The sequence below is a fragment of the Dermacentor albipictus genome, chromosome 9, assembly GCF_038994185.2.
Source record: "Dermacentor albipictus isolate Rhodes 1998 colony chromosome 9, USDA_Dalb.pri_finalv2, whole genome shotgun sequence".
In the NCBI taxonomy this organism is placed as follows: domain Eukaryota; kingdom Metazoa; phylum Arthropoda; class Arachnida; order Ixodida; family Ixodidae; genus Dermacentor; species Dermacentor albipictus.
The window spans coordinates 103,488,828-103,506,414 of NC_091829.1; the positions used below are offsets into that span (position 1 = coordinate 103,488,828).

The 17,587-nt window shown below is 47.3% G+C and overlaps 1 protein-coding gene across 3 annotated transcripts in view; it reads left to right on the top strand.

The window, feature by feature from the left end:
- The window catches only part of LOC135896810 (phospholipid-transporting ATPase ABCA3-like), a 316,329-nt gene that overhangs the window by 234,829 nt on the left and 63,913 nt on the right, over positions 1 to 17,587 (top strand). For all 3 annotated transcript variants that reach the window (XM_070525178.1, XM_070525180.1, XM_070525179.1), the window contains 2 exons: positions 8,872 to 9,059; positions 11,959 to 12,132. In XM_070525178.1, the coding sequence (XP_070381279.1) occupies positions 8,872 to 9,059; positions 11,959 to 12,132 (362 nt within the window). The remainder of the gene's footprint in view (positions 1 to 8,871; positions 9,060 to 11,958; positions 12,133 to 17,587) is intronic.

Consider the following 17,587-nt stretch of genomic DNA (forward strand, 5'->3'; position numbering starts at 1 on the left):
GTCCTTATCACACTGCCGTCGTTACATCATGGTTGTCATGTATAAATGCTACAGCTTGGACAATAAAACCCAAGCAATTGAAAACTTCGTAACTGATTTCGAATTTCATGCAGCAGCTATAACAGAAACTGGGCTCACGTCCATAATTGTTGATCATGAGTTCACCGCAACAAATTACTCCGTCTTTCGGAAGGATCCTCCTACCCGTAGTAGTGGAGTGGCGTCATTAGTAAAAAAATGTAATGCATTTGCCACTCTCCCTGTGATAAAAGGCGCTGAGGTGGTATTTTGCAAATTGGCATACTGTATAAGAGCCACTCACGACTACACGCAGCGCCACGTGCGAACTTTACGCGTCGCCCTTATGGGTGATCTGAACTTTCGTGAGAATAATTGGAATGGTATGTACTACTCGGCAACAGCCTCGGATCCACTATTGGATCTCATGTTAACCTTTCAATCTTTATCAGGTCCTGCCACGTCCAAGCCGCTCGCAGTCAACAAGTGAAAGCATTCTTGACGTAATACTAGCCAGCTATCATTTCTAAATAATCATGTACGAAATGGTGTCCTTCATGGCATACCTGACCATGACGTACCAGTATGCGTGCTACCAGTTGATGGTATTACTGCTCATTTTCCTATTTCCTTTTCCTTATGGGTTCCTATGTCTCTGCCGAAGTAAATTCCGTTTGGCGTATGGTAAAATCTATCGTCCTCTGCTGCCTCACGAACTACGCGCCCACTAAAACCAAGCAGACGCCAATTCGCGTGCAGTTCTATACTTGTTTCCATCTCGTGATGCATTGGCTGGCGTAGGGAATCTGTCTCGTGCGGCACGTTGCGAGCGGAGCGATGTGCGGCGCGACTGGTTCGCTAATCGGGAAATTGCAAGAGGCAGCACGCGGATGACACGTGGTCGCGGTTTAAAACCACCGCCGCAGACAGACTTCTGCTCATGCAGCGCTTCGTTTCTACATATGGTATCGGTGGACGCGCTCACCGAATGCCTTATCGATGGCGTCATCGGTGAACGGACGACACCCGCTGCTCTGACTCCATCTCGTAGTGAGTGTAGCCGTAGAACACGACTTGCGCAGCACAACGCTTGTTTTCTCATGCTTTCGCCATGCCGTCCTCCTCCGATTTCGTCCTCGCGCTTTCTTCGCTATCGCCATCTTTCATCCGCGCAGCGCTCCGCCTTCACTGTTTCATCTTTCGCTGTGCTCATTGACTCGGTTACGTCGAGGGACATCAAGGTACGCGGAGGGACGCAGTTGCTCAAGACAGGAACAAGCCCCTAAGAGCTGCGCTCCAAAATAATCCCTGGATCACCTGAGATGTAACTGAGGTGAAGCGCCGTCGTAAAAGATGTTGTAGAAGCGTAAAACATAAAGGAGGTGACTAATGCAGAGTGACGAAACTGCCCAATGCCATCGTGGAATTCAAGCTCAAAGCCACACAGGCAGAATAATATTACGGTAAAGGGGCACCAAACCAACCGTCGTTCTTGGTGAATTGACATAGTCTCCGGTAGCATACGCTGCTGCGAACATCCAAGCCCAGTTTCGCTGCCGAACGCGCTTCGTGGAGCTCGCAAGCGGATCGCGAAGTCACCTTTCTCTCAAACGCCCTCTTGTCAACAGGAGCCTGCCTTCTAATTGTTTTCTGCATGCTATATTTTGTAAGAAAGCGGAATACAATCCACGGCTGCTATTAGTAGCTCTGGTCGGCTACGTAGCGTATATGCCGCGGCCGACGCGGGGTGCAGCCGAGAGTCCACTGGGTGATCGCACTTCGGCTATCTGAGAGCAACCGCATTTGGCTAGTGTTTAGCGATTCGTAGGCACCCGTTAATATCCAAAATGAAGTTCGAACGGCACCCTGCGGTGACATTTAGAAGGCGAAGCCTTGTGGGCCCGTCCCACTATGGCGTAGCTTTCGCAGTGCAAGGCCTTGAGGAAGGAACGGGAGCAGAGGAGAGGCCTTGTTTGATTGCAATTAACTTCGTGGCTGCTGAGCTAGCTCATTGAAGTACTTTTTTTGTGGCTAATTATTTTTGAAAGAATCCCTTTCCACTTGAAACGGCTTTCTCTACATAGATAAAGAGTGTTTGAGGGACGCCTTAATGTAGAATTACATAGCCTTGTTTCCGGAAGGTTCTGGAGTCACTTCCACGCCAACGATGGAAAAGCGTGTCACCACCTCCCAGTGGAAGAAACTGCAAAGGTCAATGCATATAATCTTTTTCTATCAACATTTACTCTAGACATTAACATTATTCCCCATATTCGAGCCTGACAGGGTGTAAACATTGCCGAATTGGACATTAGAGACGCCAGAATATTTAATCTTCTACTTAGACTTGACCTTCGAAAATGCGACAATCTGGACAACATACCTGAGGAATTCTGTAGAAGTATGTGAAATAGTGCAGTAGATGCATTTGTATATTTTTTCGCCAATTGCAAATGCAGAGATACGTAGCAATTTGAAAATTGCAAAAACAATGCCGGTTCATAAATAAGGGGACATTACCGAAATTTCAAATTTTTACACGTTTCCTAAACTAGTACATGCTGTAACGTTCTAGATCACGTAATCTTTAACCAGATCACGGTTTTTCTAATGAACATTGGCTTCTTGCCTGCCAACCAACATTGCTTTCGCAGTGGTTTACCAAAAGCAACCCGTCTGACAGAACTAGTCCCCGATGTTGCGTTTTCAATCAGTCACCGTGGCCAGACTGATATTATTTTGCTCTATCTGGCGCATTTGATTTTCTATGGCAAATTGATTGTTGAAGTCGAAAGTGTTGTTGCAAAAGGGCCCCTTTCAGCTTGAATAAAATAACTTCTATCCAATCTTTCACAATTTGTAATCTGCGAAAAAATGCTAACATGGCTGCAGTTGCTTCCTGAGTTCCCCAAGGCTCCGTTATTGGGCCGTTACTCTTCCTGAACTATATCAATGACATCAGAGCGAAAATTGGTTGCAACACTGTTCGCCGGCGACTGCGCTATATATAGCGAAATGTCTGATAATAGCGACGGCATCGCACATAATACGGCGCCTCAACACTCTAGCTATTTGTTACTGTAATTTGCAGATGTGAATAAACGCTACTGTCATCTGTAACATGTATATGCCTTGCGAGAACTTGCGTAATCCTAACATTTTCTACGTGAATTACTCTTGCGTCTCTAACGCTATAACACGTCTTGTAACACAAGACAATGCCTTACGTCATGATCTTGATATATTAGCTCTACTATTTCCTCATTGTAAGATTTCTGTCGTTGACTAATTCAACTTTTTCTTGTGGTGCGGTGTAGTACTGTTGTTTGAGATTTTCTGTTCTGTTTTCTGTTTTATGTTCTTCGTGTAATACAAGTGTACCAATGGTAAAGCGTATAGCTGTTCTTGAGAACTTCCACAAACTAAATGAAATAAAATAATCATAAAAACCTTTGTGACCGCGGCGTAACAAGGAAAACAAGACAATCAAAACTTTAGATATGACATTAATTGCACACCGCTAACTAAAATTGAATAAGATAAATATCTTGGGCTTATATAGCCTTCAGTTCCCAGGTAGGATAAACATATTTCAAATATCACCGCAGGAGCACTACGCAAATTATCCTTCCTCAACAGAAGCCTTGCGCTCTCCAACACATCAGTTCACCTACTAGCCTACTACTACCCTACAAAACACTCGTAAGGCTAATTCGCGAATACGCAAATACAGTCCGGTTTCCTCACTCTATGACTGACATAAAAAATTAAACGTAATACAAAACAAGGCCATCAGGTTAATCCAAAATAAGTATAAATGCGCAGACTCTGCGACAAATCTTCTAATGCCGCAGGAATGTAAACGCGATCTGCGAGAGGAATACATGCTCCTCTGAAGTTCTTTCTTCAGCTACTCAAAAATAACTATAAGATAGACGTGTCTAGGTACATTTCATTTTCTGAGGCTCAGAAAGCACGTAAAAAGCATGCATAGACTTTAAAGGGACACTAAAGCGAAATGATCAATAAGTTTAGACTAATGAAGCATTGTTTGAGAACCCTACAGGCAGTCATTCCAAACATATAGTTTGATTATTAGTTGAGAAAATGAAGGTCCAAGTAGCAGTATTTGAATTTCGCGCCAAAACCCCAGCGCCGCTACATCAGCGTGATGTCAGAGATTCCAAGGTATGTTTTCGCATTTGGGGTGCGTTGGCTGAATAAAGGTTCCCGAAACTTTCCATGTTTAATATTTGGTTCCTTTAGAACACAATGTAGTCAATCTGTACCACTATATATAATTAGTAGGCCCTAGAAGATGCCATCAAAATCCAAGACGTCACAGCCCCCAGGTGCGGGCACTTAAATAGGCGTCGCCACCCGTATTTCGTCCTTGCGCTTTTTCTGGCTTACCAAACGTCTTATCGTTGTAAGAGTGGTGTTTTTGGTATTGTAGAACTGTAATTTAGTGATGCAGAAGAAATCATTTTTCATTTTAATGTTCGTTTAACACAATAGACATGCAACCAGGCAGGCGCGTACCCAGGATTTTTTTTCGGGGGGGGGGGCCCACCACCTCCATCATCATCATCATCATCATCATCATCATCATCATCGTGTTTTATGTCCACTGCACGACGAAGGCCTCTCCCTGCGATCTCCACTTACCCCTGTCCTGCGCCAATCGATTCCAACTGGCGCTCGCGAATTTCCTAATTTCATCGCTCCATCTAGTGTTTTGTCGTCCTCGATTGCGTTTCCCTTCTCTTGGTACCCATTCTGTAACCCTAATGGTCCAACGGTTATCTAACCGGCGCATTACATGACCTGCCCAGCTACATTTTTTCCTCTTGATGTCAATTAGAATATCGTCTATACCCGTTCGCTCTCTGATCCAAACCACTCTCGTTCTCTCTTAACGTTATGCCTAGAAATCTTCGTTCGATCGCTCTTTGCATGGCCCTTCACTTGCTCTCAAGTCTCTGCCACATATGCACTGGTAAAATGCATTGGGAAATGCTTTGGCAAATGCATTGGCACTGGATATATTGCGCTGGCAAAATGCACTGATTGCACACCTTACTTTTCAATAATAATGGTAAGCTTCCAGTCAGGAGATGGAAATGTCTGCCGTATGCGATCCAACCTATTTTTATTCTTCTGTGAATTTCCTTCTCATGATCAGTGTTCCCTCTGATTAATTGACCTAGGTAAACGTACTCCTTCACAGTCTCTAGTGGCCGACTGGCCATCCTGATCTCTTGTTCCTTTGCCCGGCTATTTATCATTATCTTCATCTTCTGCATAATAATAATCAACCCCACTCTTACACTCTCTCTGTTAAGGTCTCCAATCATTTGTTGTAACTCATCTGCATTGTTGTTGAATAGAGCAATGTCATCGGCAAACCGAAGGTTGCTGAGATATTAGCCGTCGATCTTTACTCCTAAGCCTTCCCAGTTTAATAGCTTGAATTCTAAGCACGTAGAAAATAGCTTTGGAGAAATTGTGTCTCCCTGTCTGACCCCTTTCTCTATAGGTATCTCCCTGCTTTTCTTGTGTAGAATTAAGGTAGCTGTAGAACCTCTGTAGATATTCTAACGCGAAAGACGAGTCAGTAAGACGAGAAACTATTTACAGATTATATTTACAACAACGGATGCAGCGCTGACCGGTTAGATTCACAGCGCGAGCCCAGTTCGTTCTCTCTCCTCTTTTCTGGAATGATGGCGCCTACGCGCCTCGTTCAAACAAACAAATACCTCACGCATGTAGTAATATTTTCCAAGCTTTTTACGTAAGCGTTCTGTACTCCTTCATTACGTAGTGCCTCTACGGCTGCTGGTATCTCTACTGAACCAAATGCCTTTTCGTAATCTATATAAGCCACATAGAGAGGCTTATTGTACTCTGCAGATTTCGCGATAACCTGATTGATGACATGGATGTGATCCAATGTAAAGTATCTCTTCCTGAAGCCAGCCTGTTCCCTTGGTTGACAAAATCCAGTGTTAACCTTATTCTATTGAAGATTATTTTGGTAAATATCTTATATAATACTGGGAGCAAGCTGTGGTCCCATAATTGTTCAATTCTTTAACGTCTCCTTTTTTGTGGATTAGTATAATGTCTGCATTCTTCCAGTTTTCTGGGACTCTTGCAGTCGATAGACACTTCGTACAAAGAGCCGCCAGTTTTCCAAGCATTATGTCTCCTCCATCTTTGATTAAATCGACTGTTATTCCACCTTATCCTCCCGCTCTTCATCGTTTCATGTCTTGCAGGGCCCTTCTGACCTCATCGCTAGTTATAGGAGAGTTTCTGTATCCTGTTCATTACTGTTTCTAAGTGAACTATCATGACTCCTCTTGGTACTGTATACAGGTCAGCTTAGAATTTTTCCGCTGCTTTTACTATATCTTCGAGATTGCTGATGATATTATCCTTCTTATCTTTTAGTGCATACATCATGGTTTGTCCTATGCCAGGTTTCTTTTTTATTGATTTCAGGCTGCGTTCGTTTTTTACGGCTTGTTCAGCCTTTATCATGTTATAGTTTCGAATATCAGTTATTTTCGCCTTGTTGATCAGTTTTGACAGTTCCGCAAAATGTGTAACGCTATGCGGCCGCCAGTCCCATACAACCGCGTAGAGCGCAGGACTCTGCGATTCTAGACGTACTGCGCTTACTGCGAAAGGTTAGAAAAACACCCACATAAGCACAGCAGAGAAGTGGCTACGTGAGGCGGTTCGACCAATAACTGTGGAAGCGTCATTCTCGTGGAAGCGTTTTCTCTACTTCCTTTTTAAATAAAGAGATGTTGATCCATAAATATTCTCATAAACAACGGTCAACTTTTTTTATTATTCACTTTTGCTTGCAGTTTGGTTGTTGCCTTGGCTCTCTCCCTTAGTAGATCGCTTAATTTCTCAACTCCTTGCGATTTTTGTTTCCGGTTGCCAATTTTGCACGAAAAGTGCTATACAGTTAGGGAAACACAGACGAGATAACGGGCGACATTCATCTTGCTTATGGGTTTAAGGGTTATTGCAGGGTTTCATGAAGGACGCTCTTTCACATTATTTTATTTCCCACCTTATCTAACCCATATCCCGTGTATATCATTCCCGGCATCTGCCAGCGTCGCGGTGAGCCATAACTGAAGGAAACAATGAAGCAAAGGGATAAGTTAAACGCAATGGGCGTTTTCTCCGGCCGCAACTCGTTCCATGAGAGTACAGACCAGCTGAGTAACAGCCGCATCCCTCTCCTGGTACCAGGATCAGCCTAAACAAAGAAGGTTGAAGTAACAAAAGCAACAGCTATGCACGTGACGGTTGAATAGATGGTGACAACTGAACGCATCTCGAGTTAATCGTGAGGGTGCGGAATCTACGAGAAAACTGTCCTTCACATTGCAAAAGATCCCGATAACTACTGCCATCTAAAAGGAGTGAAAAAGGCAGCATAATGCTGACCGATGAACAGCTGCGAATCTCAACATTGATCTGGCGGCGCTTTAGGAATGTGTGAGGAGTGGTGGCGTGGGTGGGGAGGGGGGGGGGTATGCCACTTGATTTCGGGGGGGGGGGCCGGGCCGCCCTGGGCCCCCCCCCCCTGGGTACGTGCCTGCAACCAGGAGACGTGCAAGTACCCTTTCTTCCCTCTCGCAGTACCGGAACGGAGTTGGGAGTGTTGGAAGCGGCCCAGCTGTTTGGGCGATGGATGCTGTCTGCCAGAGTTTATATATTGCATACGCGTACGACCCCATTTTAGAGCATGTGGTGTGCGTCTATATCGTGATACATTTCCGGTCTCTGTGATAAAGTTTTGTTTGTGCTTGACGTCAACCAGTCATGTAGGTGTGGCGCCATATTGGCCGGTATGTTTGGAAATGCAATGTTGCGTTGTGGCTGATAGCTTCGACCAACTTGTGTCAGCTGGACGGACGAGGGCTATCCCTACTGGTATCAGGATGCTGCATCCTCGTTTCTTAGAAGACAAGCGCGCTACTTGTCTGTCTCGGTGTTGCTCTATTAGTTCGGTGAGAGTGTGAAAGGGGCCCGTCCGTGTGTTGAAGGCGCTGATTTCAGGTGCATATTGGTAGATCCAGGACGGCCTTGTGAAGGGTGTTGAGGGCAGATTTGAGTTTTCTAATTTGTGTTTATGTTAGCATTAGGGACGGGGTGGTGTAGAGAGCCTTACTATAACACGAGCGCAGTCACGCGCTGTGTTGCTTGTCTTTGTCTGCGTTCTATTTTTTGCTAATGATGGCGACTGCGTTATTTATAGCGAAATGTCCGATAATAGCGACCGCATCGCACTTAATACGCCGCCTCAACACTCTAGCAGATGCAGATGTGAATGCAGATGCAAGATGGAAGATGCAGATGCAATTTGCAGATGTGAATAAACGCTACTGTCAGCTTTAACATTCTATATGCCTTGCGAGAACTTGCGTAATCCTAACATTTTCTACGTGAATTACTCTTGCATCTCTAACGCTATATCACGTCTTGTAACACAAGACAATGCCTTACGTCATAATCTTGACATATTAGCTCTACTAGGTTAACTTTGGGAGTGAATATGATGAACTGACGGCATTCCAGCCGCCATGCTGCAGGAACAGCACAGTGTGGTAAATTGTAATCGTGACGTCACGTACGAGCTGTCTGCACAACTTCGTAGTCTTGGGGACGTGTACACATCAATGTCAGATTAGAACTCGTTTGTGACGTATCTTGGCCTGTTTACAATTCTTTGTATTCTTTTTTGTCTACTCACCCATCTAATTTGTATGGCGTTGAGGAGGAAATAAATTTCATTTCCCCTGTCCCCTTGCCACGCAGTGGCAGTCGCAGATCAGCTACTGCTTCCAGCTCGGAGGCCTACTGGACAGGCTGAACGCGTACGAGTACCTGTACCTGGTCGGCCGACTGCGAGGCATCCCTGAATGCGAATTGAAGCCCATGGTGGACAGCGTCATATCGGTCGTTGACCTCGACGAGCACGCCTCGAAGGAGTGCGGCGTGTACAGGTTGGCGGGCGCCGATTGAATTTATGTAGCTAGCATTGTTACAATCAGGCGTGTGCGAGTACTAATTTTCAAAAAAGGAATTGAATGTGATTCGAATGGTGCCGAGACGAATAGAATCGAATACTGGTCGGACTGTTTTGTGATAGTAGAAGAAGGTTCTTCCAATAAATCTATAACGATACTCCAGTCCTAGTATTCGCTATATTAGTGTGTTACTGTTAATACGCGGGTGGAACATTAGGATTAAATGAGCAGTTTGTTCGCGTAGACGACAATTTTCGCAAATCGCGAAAGACATAACTTGGCGCTTTTTAAGCAGATAGCGTGCCCACGTGAATAAATTGTATCGGATTTCTGAGCCAATATTCCCTTTTGTTTCAGGAAGTTGGCATTTTGAAATCGAAAACTACTCGAAAAATATTGTTATTTAGAACTGTGACTATTGACAAGTAGAGCACATTTGATTTCTTCAAAAGTTTGGAGTATTCGCACTGACATTGACAATTGGTTGCGTCTTATTATTATGAACGATCGGATATCAAAATTCGCGAAAGAGTAGAAAATATTTTCTGTATTAAAAATCACGTGCGAGACAGCGGTTGCGTTCTGCCTTATCGCCAGAAGTGATGTTTCATTTCGCGAACGCGGGTGACGCGCAAGCGTATGGGTGCTACTTTCGTTACTTTCAAATTATCAAGGGGCTTTAATATAGTGTAAGGAACAGCGCCACCACGCGGACAAACGTACGCAAACTAGACGGATGTGAGCGAAAGCGGCAGTGGTTTCCGCTGCAGTGGCGAAACAAATGTGAACATCTTGTACATGCGCGGAGATTTTCCGGCCGCTTTGGCTTTTCCGCCCGCTTGCCGTTTCCCACGTGTGAACCTACCCTAAACATTCACCGCGGACACCGGCTGTCGAAACGCTGGCGCTAAGGAATCGGGGCAGCAGCAGCGAGCGAAGTGACCTTCGTGCTTATATCGCTTCAACGCAAACTCATCGGTGAGAACACAGCACACGCAAAGCTACGGGCCATAGACACGTGCCTCCAAAGCAGATCGTTTTCAACATAAAGCGCCCGGTATCATGCGCGGCCGAAGTATTACGACCCCGCTCCGTCCCTGCAACCCGTTGTCACGGCGCAATGTTCGCGACGGAATACGACGCGCTTCCTCCCCTTGCGCACGCGAGATTAAGCCAGCACCTTCGCCTCACCACCGCACGCTTTCACTCGAACGCACAGTGTACGGCGCGTGAGGACGACGGCACCACGAGAGAAACCCACCCCGTATGTATCGCAAAGAAAACCAGTAGAGCTGCCATAGGAAGGCTACCCAGCGCGCATCGCCCACATCGGCTACCTTCCAGTGGCCTCGTTTCTCCATCTGTACTTCGCCGAACGTTACCTGCACGTACCTCTGGGTGGCGGTACATTACCGCGCGCTGAGCGCCCTCCTTTGTAATATCCAGGCGCGCGATTTTCTTGAATTCCCGGTGCCTTCATCGTTCCGTTCCTTCGTGGCCTCAGACAAACACCATCGATTTCAAGAGCTGGCTAGTTACGCTTGCGTGTAAAAATAAAGCTTAAGCGAACGGATTAGAAAACCGGGAAAGCTTGTGTCGTTTCGCGACTAGTAACAAACAAAGCACTGAAAACGAAGACAAGGAAGGTGCGCACAGCGCTTGTGTTTGTGTGTACGCCTTTGTTCGTCTTCACTTTCTGTGCCCTGTTTGTTATTAGGCATAAAGGCTTGTTTAGAAAATTTTATGGATGCGATGCCGCCTTCAAATGAACTTTGGGCCGTTTGGGGAGCCTGTAAATTAGAAACATCACAAAAAAGTTTGGAAAGTCATGGTGGTTCTGCCATAACACTGACAAATAGGGGCGGCATCGCGATACGAGGAGACAATATAAATTGTGTGGTGTAGCGCGAATCAGGGACAAGGGACGCAAGAAAAGTGAGGACAAGCGCTTTCTTGCGTCCCTCGTCCTTGATCCGCGTTGTACTACACAAGATAAAATGGAAACCATCACCCTTTTAAGTTACAAGGAGGCAGCTGAAGAGGCGTAAAGACGCCGCAGTGGTACACCTGTTAGTTTGGGCGCGGACCCCGCACTTAGCCACAAGGTTAGCGTACATGGTGCATCTCAACAATGGCGGTAGCATAGAGGCAGAAAGAGCACATGACTATGTGCCTAATGAGCAAAGTACAATACCGCAGTACTGTAAATCGTTTCAAGCGGATGCAAACACATTGACATTGTCAGAATAATAATTTCCGCCGCTGAAGTTGACAAAACAAATTTGTAATCTGTCTAAGGTCGAGGCATCCTTGTTGACTGACTTGAAATTGCTAAGCAGAAGTAGGGAAATTCGCTCGTTAGCTCAGACTAAGCAATAAACATTTTATCGATACCCAGCTTGGTTAGGAACACGCACACTGCTTCTGAGGTAGGTGAGCACATCGCCCCCTCTGTGTCATACGCGAGTGAACCCGGTGCCCCTTAAAGGGGCCCCCAACATCACCTCCACCTCTACACTTTTTCAGTAATGCATAGTGGTTGGTGCCGCTCTACTTAATGGTCGTCTTGCAATCGGCAACATTCCCAATGTAACGATGCGATTTCTCTCCATTCCCAACCCGCTGTGATTGCTTAGTGGCTATGGTGTTGGGCTGCTAATGCATGTGGTTGCGGGATCGAACCCCGGCCACAGCGGCTGCAATTTTGATGGAGGCGAAATGCGAAAACACCCGTGTACTTAGCTTTAGGTGCATGTTCAAGAACCACAGTTGCTCCAAATTTCCGACGTACACCGCTACGGCGTGCCTTATAATCAGAAAGTGGTTTTGGCACGTAAAGCCCCATAATTTAAGTAAATCTTTCTCCATTGCCCAGCGGAGGCAACCGCCGAAAGTTGTCCATCGGAGCCGCTCTGCTGGGACTGCAGCCGTTCGTGTTTCTGGACGAGCCGTATGCGGGCGTGGACGTCGTGTCCAGAAACAAGATCTTCCGTGCCATCGCGGAGATCAAGAAACGCTCGCTGACGACGTTCGTGCTTACGTCACACAAGTGAGTGCTGCCAAAGTGCAGGCAAAGTTATCACACAACGAAGCCAATGACAAAATGACTGTATTCGAGCGAGGAGCAATCGAGCGCTCGATTTGTTAGGTCACAGCGAAACTAAGCCAGGTAACTATGAAGCTGAGGTGTGAGCATAGAGGCGAGTGTTTTTTGAACCTCTTCTAATGCAATAATTTCTGTAGCCACCAGAATGCCTTGCAGGAGATATCCGACATTGACAGAAAAAAAATCCTCTTTTCATTAGTGTGAGTGCCAACAATTTAGATTTCATTATTTGTTTACTATCATGTGGGACGTTAATATGACTCCTTCTGAAATTTCACAAGTGTTCATGCGCATCCTCCTGACGTTTGGAAACTGCACTCTGCTTTTGGAGCACGCTGCTCAATGTATATAAATCAAGGTATCTGCAAACTGGTAGGGAAACTTTCATAGAAGCCTACATGTTCAGAAAATGTCGGCCTTTCACACCGGTCGCCATCAGTTTCTCGGAGGGTGGAGGCAGCTTCTGTCAACAAAATAACACAGAAAGAAGTGTCACGTCAAACCGTGAAGTGGAAGCGGTATCGTGGTCATAAGCTGCTTCGGGCAAATGTTTAAATTCATCTATGGTTCACTATTTCAGCTGCTACGCGAACAGTTATTTAGCTTGTTTGAGGTTGCAGCTTATTTCACCTTACGTGCAAGTGTGCTTTGAAACCTTGTGTCCTAAGGGGAACATAACTAGGCTTTTAATGACGGCAGCCACATCTATTAAGAACGTGAAGGATTAGAGCGTGTTTGAATAACACAGACAGAGAGACTTGAAGACTGGCTTCACTTTTATTTGTTCACGCAGCCAGTATGCATGAACTAATGAAGAAAATAAGCTTCAATGGACAGTAAATAGTACGGCCGACACATAGCCACAATATAAGAATGTATGCGATACCTAGCACTCACCACTCTGCTGTGCAACAACTTGTAATCATAAATAAGAGTAATCAATCAAGACATCGTTGCACTGCTGCCCCCCCCGCCTCTTATTATTATTTAAAAAATAATTAACCTGGCAATTTTGCTGCCTGCAACTCTGAGTGCACCCGCTTTCTTGCCACGTTCACACCGGAGCATTCGGCGTATTGAACGACCGGAAAGTTCCTGCTGCCGAGGTGCCGGGTCGTTCATGTTGCTAGCCCACCGCGTCGTCAGAGCTCGCAAGATGCCTCGAAAGAAACAACCAAGGGTGCGCGATACTCACGGAGGACGGAACTGAGGAGAGGCCCTACCAAGTCTCCGCACTAGAAGAGTAGTGTGGAGAAGGTCACGTGGTATTTTTTGTTGTATCTGCCATCTTGCGGGGCACAATGGCGGTTTTGTTACTATGGCTTAGACTCATGTGTGTGCTTCTCCGTAGATCTCGTACCATTGTAAAGTAGCGGTACGTCTAAGTTTGGGTTAGTCCCCGTGTCTTGTGCCACCGTGTTAGCGGGACCGTGCTTTGCCGGCTGCTGTTCTGGCCAGGTGACATTCGAAGAAGCAAAGAGCGTACAACGAGCGCGTATACAACGCTGTACACCACGTACCGCACTACTGTCAGAGGACGATCTGGTAGTATTCTTTCTGTCTTCGGTGGATACAGTGCTAACGTGCCATCACGGACTGAAACCGCTGTGCTTCAGAACGTACGATAAACGACTTGCAGGTCTATGACAGTCGTGTAGTGTTCCCGCTTTTGTCAGCTGGCGATGCACTCGTGGCACGCAAGGATGATCGAGAAGCAGCTGTTGTTAGTAATAAAGGCGCGAACCCTGCTTACCGCATCCATCAATGCGCCATAGAGTGGCAGTGAACAGAATGCTGGCGGACGCGGTGTAAGAGTGAACAAGACTCGACAGAAAACTACGTCTGCGCGCACATAAAACGGCTAATGGTCGATCGCGCGTACCGAGCCCTGTCAACGCGCTAGAAGCACGCATATACATGTATATACTGTTGGCCACTGCGCGTGAGCTACAACAGATTTTATCGGGATAGCAATTATATGGACACTCCAAGCGCATTTTTGTCGTCGCCGTTGCCGTGAATGTTCGCATTAGGTCCAAGGGTGATAACACTGTCGCCGCGCGACGTATGCTGTATGTAGGAGTCAAACCACGCGAAGGAAACCGATGATCTCGGCTAAATGTGGCGCGTGCAAAGGAAGAAAGCGGAGAGCAAACGCACTGTCTTCCGTAGCGCGAACAGCTGTGAGGAGATGGGAGGGAGGGGGGGGGGGGGTGTCAGCGTGGCGGTGCGGCAGCAACTGCGCACTTCGCGACCCGGCGCAAGGAGAACTTACGATCGCGGCTCAGCGTCCCGCGCGATAAATGGAGGAAAGCGGGGCGACCGCGCGGCTTTCGTTCGGCCAACAAGTGCGTACTCTGAACGGCACCACTAAGATTTGTGAGTCAATAAAGTTGTTCTCGCGCGGTCTCGCGCGTCGTATCTTGGAGGTGATCTGTAGACGGCTCACACCTTTGTGAACGCTGTAATCTCGCGGCTCTTGCGTTGAAGCGATAGACCGCACGAAGGTCACTTCGCTCGCTGCTGCTGCCGCGCTTGCTCGGAACAGCGCTTTGACAAGGAGTGCCCGCACTCATCCAATGGAATGTGTTCATGTTTGCTTGTGCGCGCTGACACCATGCTTGGTAATTCAATTAGTGAGATAATGTTTCCGAGAATTTACGAGAACGAGTTTCTGACTAGCATCTTTATTTCGTACATATGTCTACTAATTTGCTATCGCAATCGATGCCTCGCGTTATGGGCGAAACTGCGGCTTTTTTTCGTGAAGCTTGACACACCGTGAGAAGAATGCACCTCAAGACACAGTCATGCATCTTAATGCGTTCTCTCGTCGGCGAGCGCTGTACCTCGTCATATCACTGCGTTACGCCTGTAACTTGTACAATAATCCAAACAGTGCCTCATGGCACGACTGACATGCTTGTTTGGTAACCTAAACTACTGATGGGCTAGCCATACGTCGATGGATTATGATGTGCTGCAGGTCATCGTCTGCGCATTCTCGTAGCACAGTGAGAGTGCGCAGATTTATTTTCACAAAAGGCGCCAGGAAGTAGCAGGGGCCGGCATCATGGTCTAATGCGCGAAGTTCGCTGTCAACTTCTTCCAACGCTAGAGCACAATGCTCTGTCGACATGACGATCGTACATCGTGATTGGATTCGTTGACGGAATCGCTACGTGGTGCGCGTGTCCGCGTAGCCTGAAGCGGATCCACGGCGGAGGCGAAAAATGTAAACAAGAGGGGAGAAACTGCCCCGACAAAATGGCGAATTAAAGCGAACTTCCGGCATAACAATAGAGGACAGAAAAAATGGGGAGAGACCCTTATGTCATTGTGAAACTCAGTGACGCCGGAAGCTGGCGCTGCTCCGCCTTCTTGTCGGCGCAGATTCTGCTCTATTGCTTACATTTCTCGCTCTCGGCGCACATCTACGCCGGGCTACGTGGATGTGCTCGCGCCCCAGTGATCCGACCAACAGGTCCAAGCACGACATGATTGCCTTACTCATGCCGGTGTAGTACCGGGCTCTAGCGTTGAATGGAGTTCATAGACAACTCCGCATGTTTGACTGTGAGGCTGCCCCCCCCCCCATCCCACCTCCTTCGCCCCCGCTACTTTTGCCAGCTTGTCTGAAGATAAATATGTGCATTCTCATTTCGCTGTAAGAATGCACAGCGGATGCGTGGCAGCAGACTTTACAGACATAGCGAGGTATGGTTAGCCCTTCTGTACTTTATAACAACGAACACGCATGCTAGTTGTTGCGTTATAGGAAATGTGTTGCTTTATTGAACGTGTTTTTGGCGGCCCGCACCACGGAGATGTGATGAGCGGCAGCGCGCTGCCTAAGAGGCCAGCAGAGGAGAACGTCGTTATGCGTTTACACCCAGTGACAATGACACCCAGTGCGCCTAGCGCGTTGACCGCGCTTCGTGCGACGATCAACCTTCCGCCATCACCCTTGTTCACTTTTGCACCGCATCCGCCAACTATCACTTCCCTGCGTCTCACGAACACACTGATATCCCAGCTAAGGAAGGTTCGTCCCTTAATTACTCACAAGCAGCCGCTTCTTTACCGCCTATTCACAGGGCTGTTTTACGTGCCACAAATGTATAGTCCGCTGTCGAAAGCAGGAGCACTACCCAGTTGTCCCTGATTTGCAAGGCGTTTGTCGTAGGTATTCTGATATACAGCAGCGTCAGTCTGTGATTGCACTTTAGGATGAATCCCCCGAAGACGGCAAACAGATTCCCAATCGTCATTTGTTGAACATTGTTCCCTAAAGGACGATTGGCAATCTATTTCCCGTCTTCAAGGGATTCTGGGTTTGACGGTCCCCGAGTCGGGAACTGGAACTGCTTGGCTCTCCAGCGCTAAATAGCAGGCCATTCAGACGTTGGGTTTGATTAGGTGCATTGCCCCTAAACGGGCAGCGCCCGCTCATATTTTGCGCGACACTTGGTCAAGACGGTAGTGCAACCACGCCTTGTTTATCAAGCCCAATTCCAGCAAGTGACAAGGGCAGAATGGGATCGCCTTGAGGCTGTTGATCGCGGGACAGTGAGGGTCATCACTTGCCTTCCCCGCATCACCCCGATCGTGGCTCTCCACGAAAATGCACAGCTGAACACGCTAGATGAGCTGGTGCAGCAGCGACGTGATGCTTGCAGGCTTAAGACCAGCCTTTCACACGCAACTTGCGCTCTCAGCGCTTACGCTTTCTCGTACTCCCTTCTACCACCACCATCGCCAGTTCTACCTCCCTGGAGTTTTGTACAGCAGAGCGATAACAAGCCAACTGATATACGTCGCCGGACATCAACTCACACGGCGGCGTCGCTTCGTGACCGAATTATAGCTCAAGATGCCCACCTGCCGCTTGGCTCCATGGTGCTTTACGTTGATGTAAGCATTCAGGACTGTGAAACAAGCACTGCAATTTATTTCCCTTGCGCACCTGACCTTAATAAGACGACCCTGTTTCAAATCCAAGAGCCTCCTTCCTCCTTTTGTGCAGAGCTTCTTATTGTCCGAGAAGCGTTGGGCTCTGTGGCTGCCTTTCCTATGGTCCCCACCACCCGCATCGTCATTACCCCCGATGCCCTCCATGCGACGCGGCTTCTGGGATGCGCCAGTCGCAGCCCTGAAATATATAACAGATCCATCTTCTGGCGGCACGCATCCCGCAGTCAATATCTGTCGAGTGGATTACACGCGAGCTTCTAAGCTTCCAAAGCCGTGCGGATTCTGCGACCCGTCTAGCGACCTCTCCATCGTAACTGCCTCAGGTCTCTCACCTAGATGATACCACGCTCCTTTTAACAAGAAAGGAGCACCTCCGGCGCCGCACACGTGCTCTCATACCTTCCTGTGCGCGGTAAACCTCCCT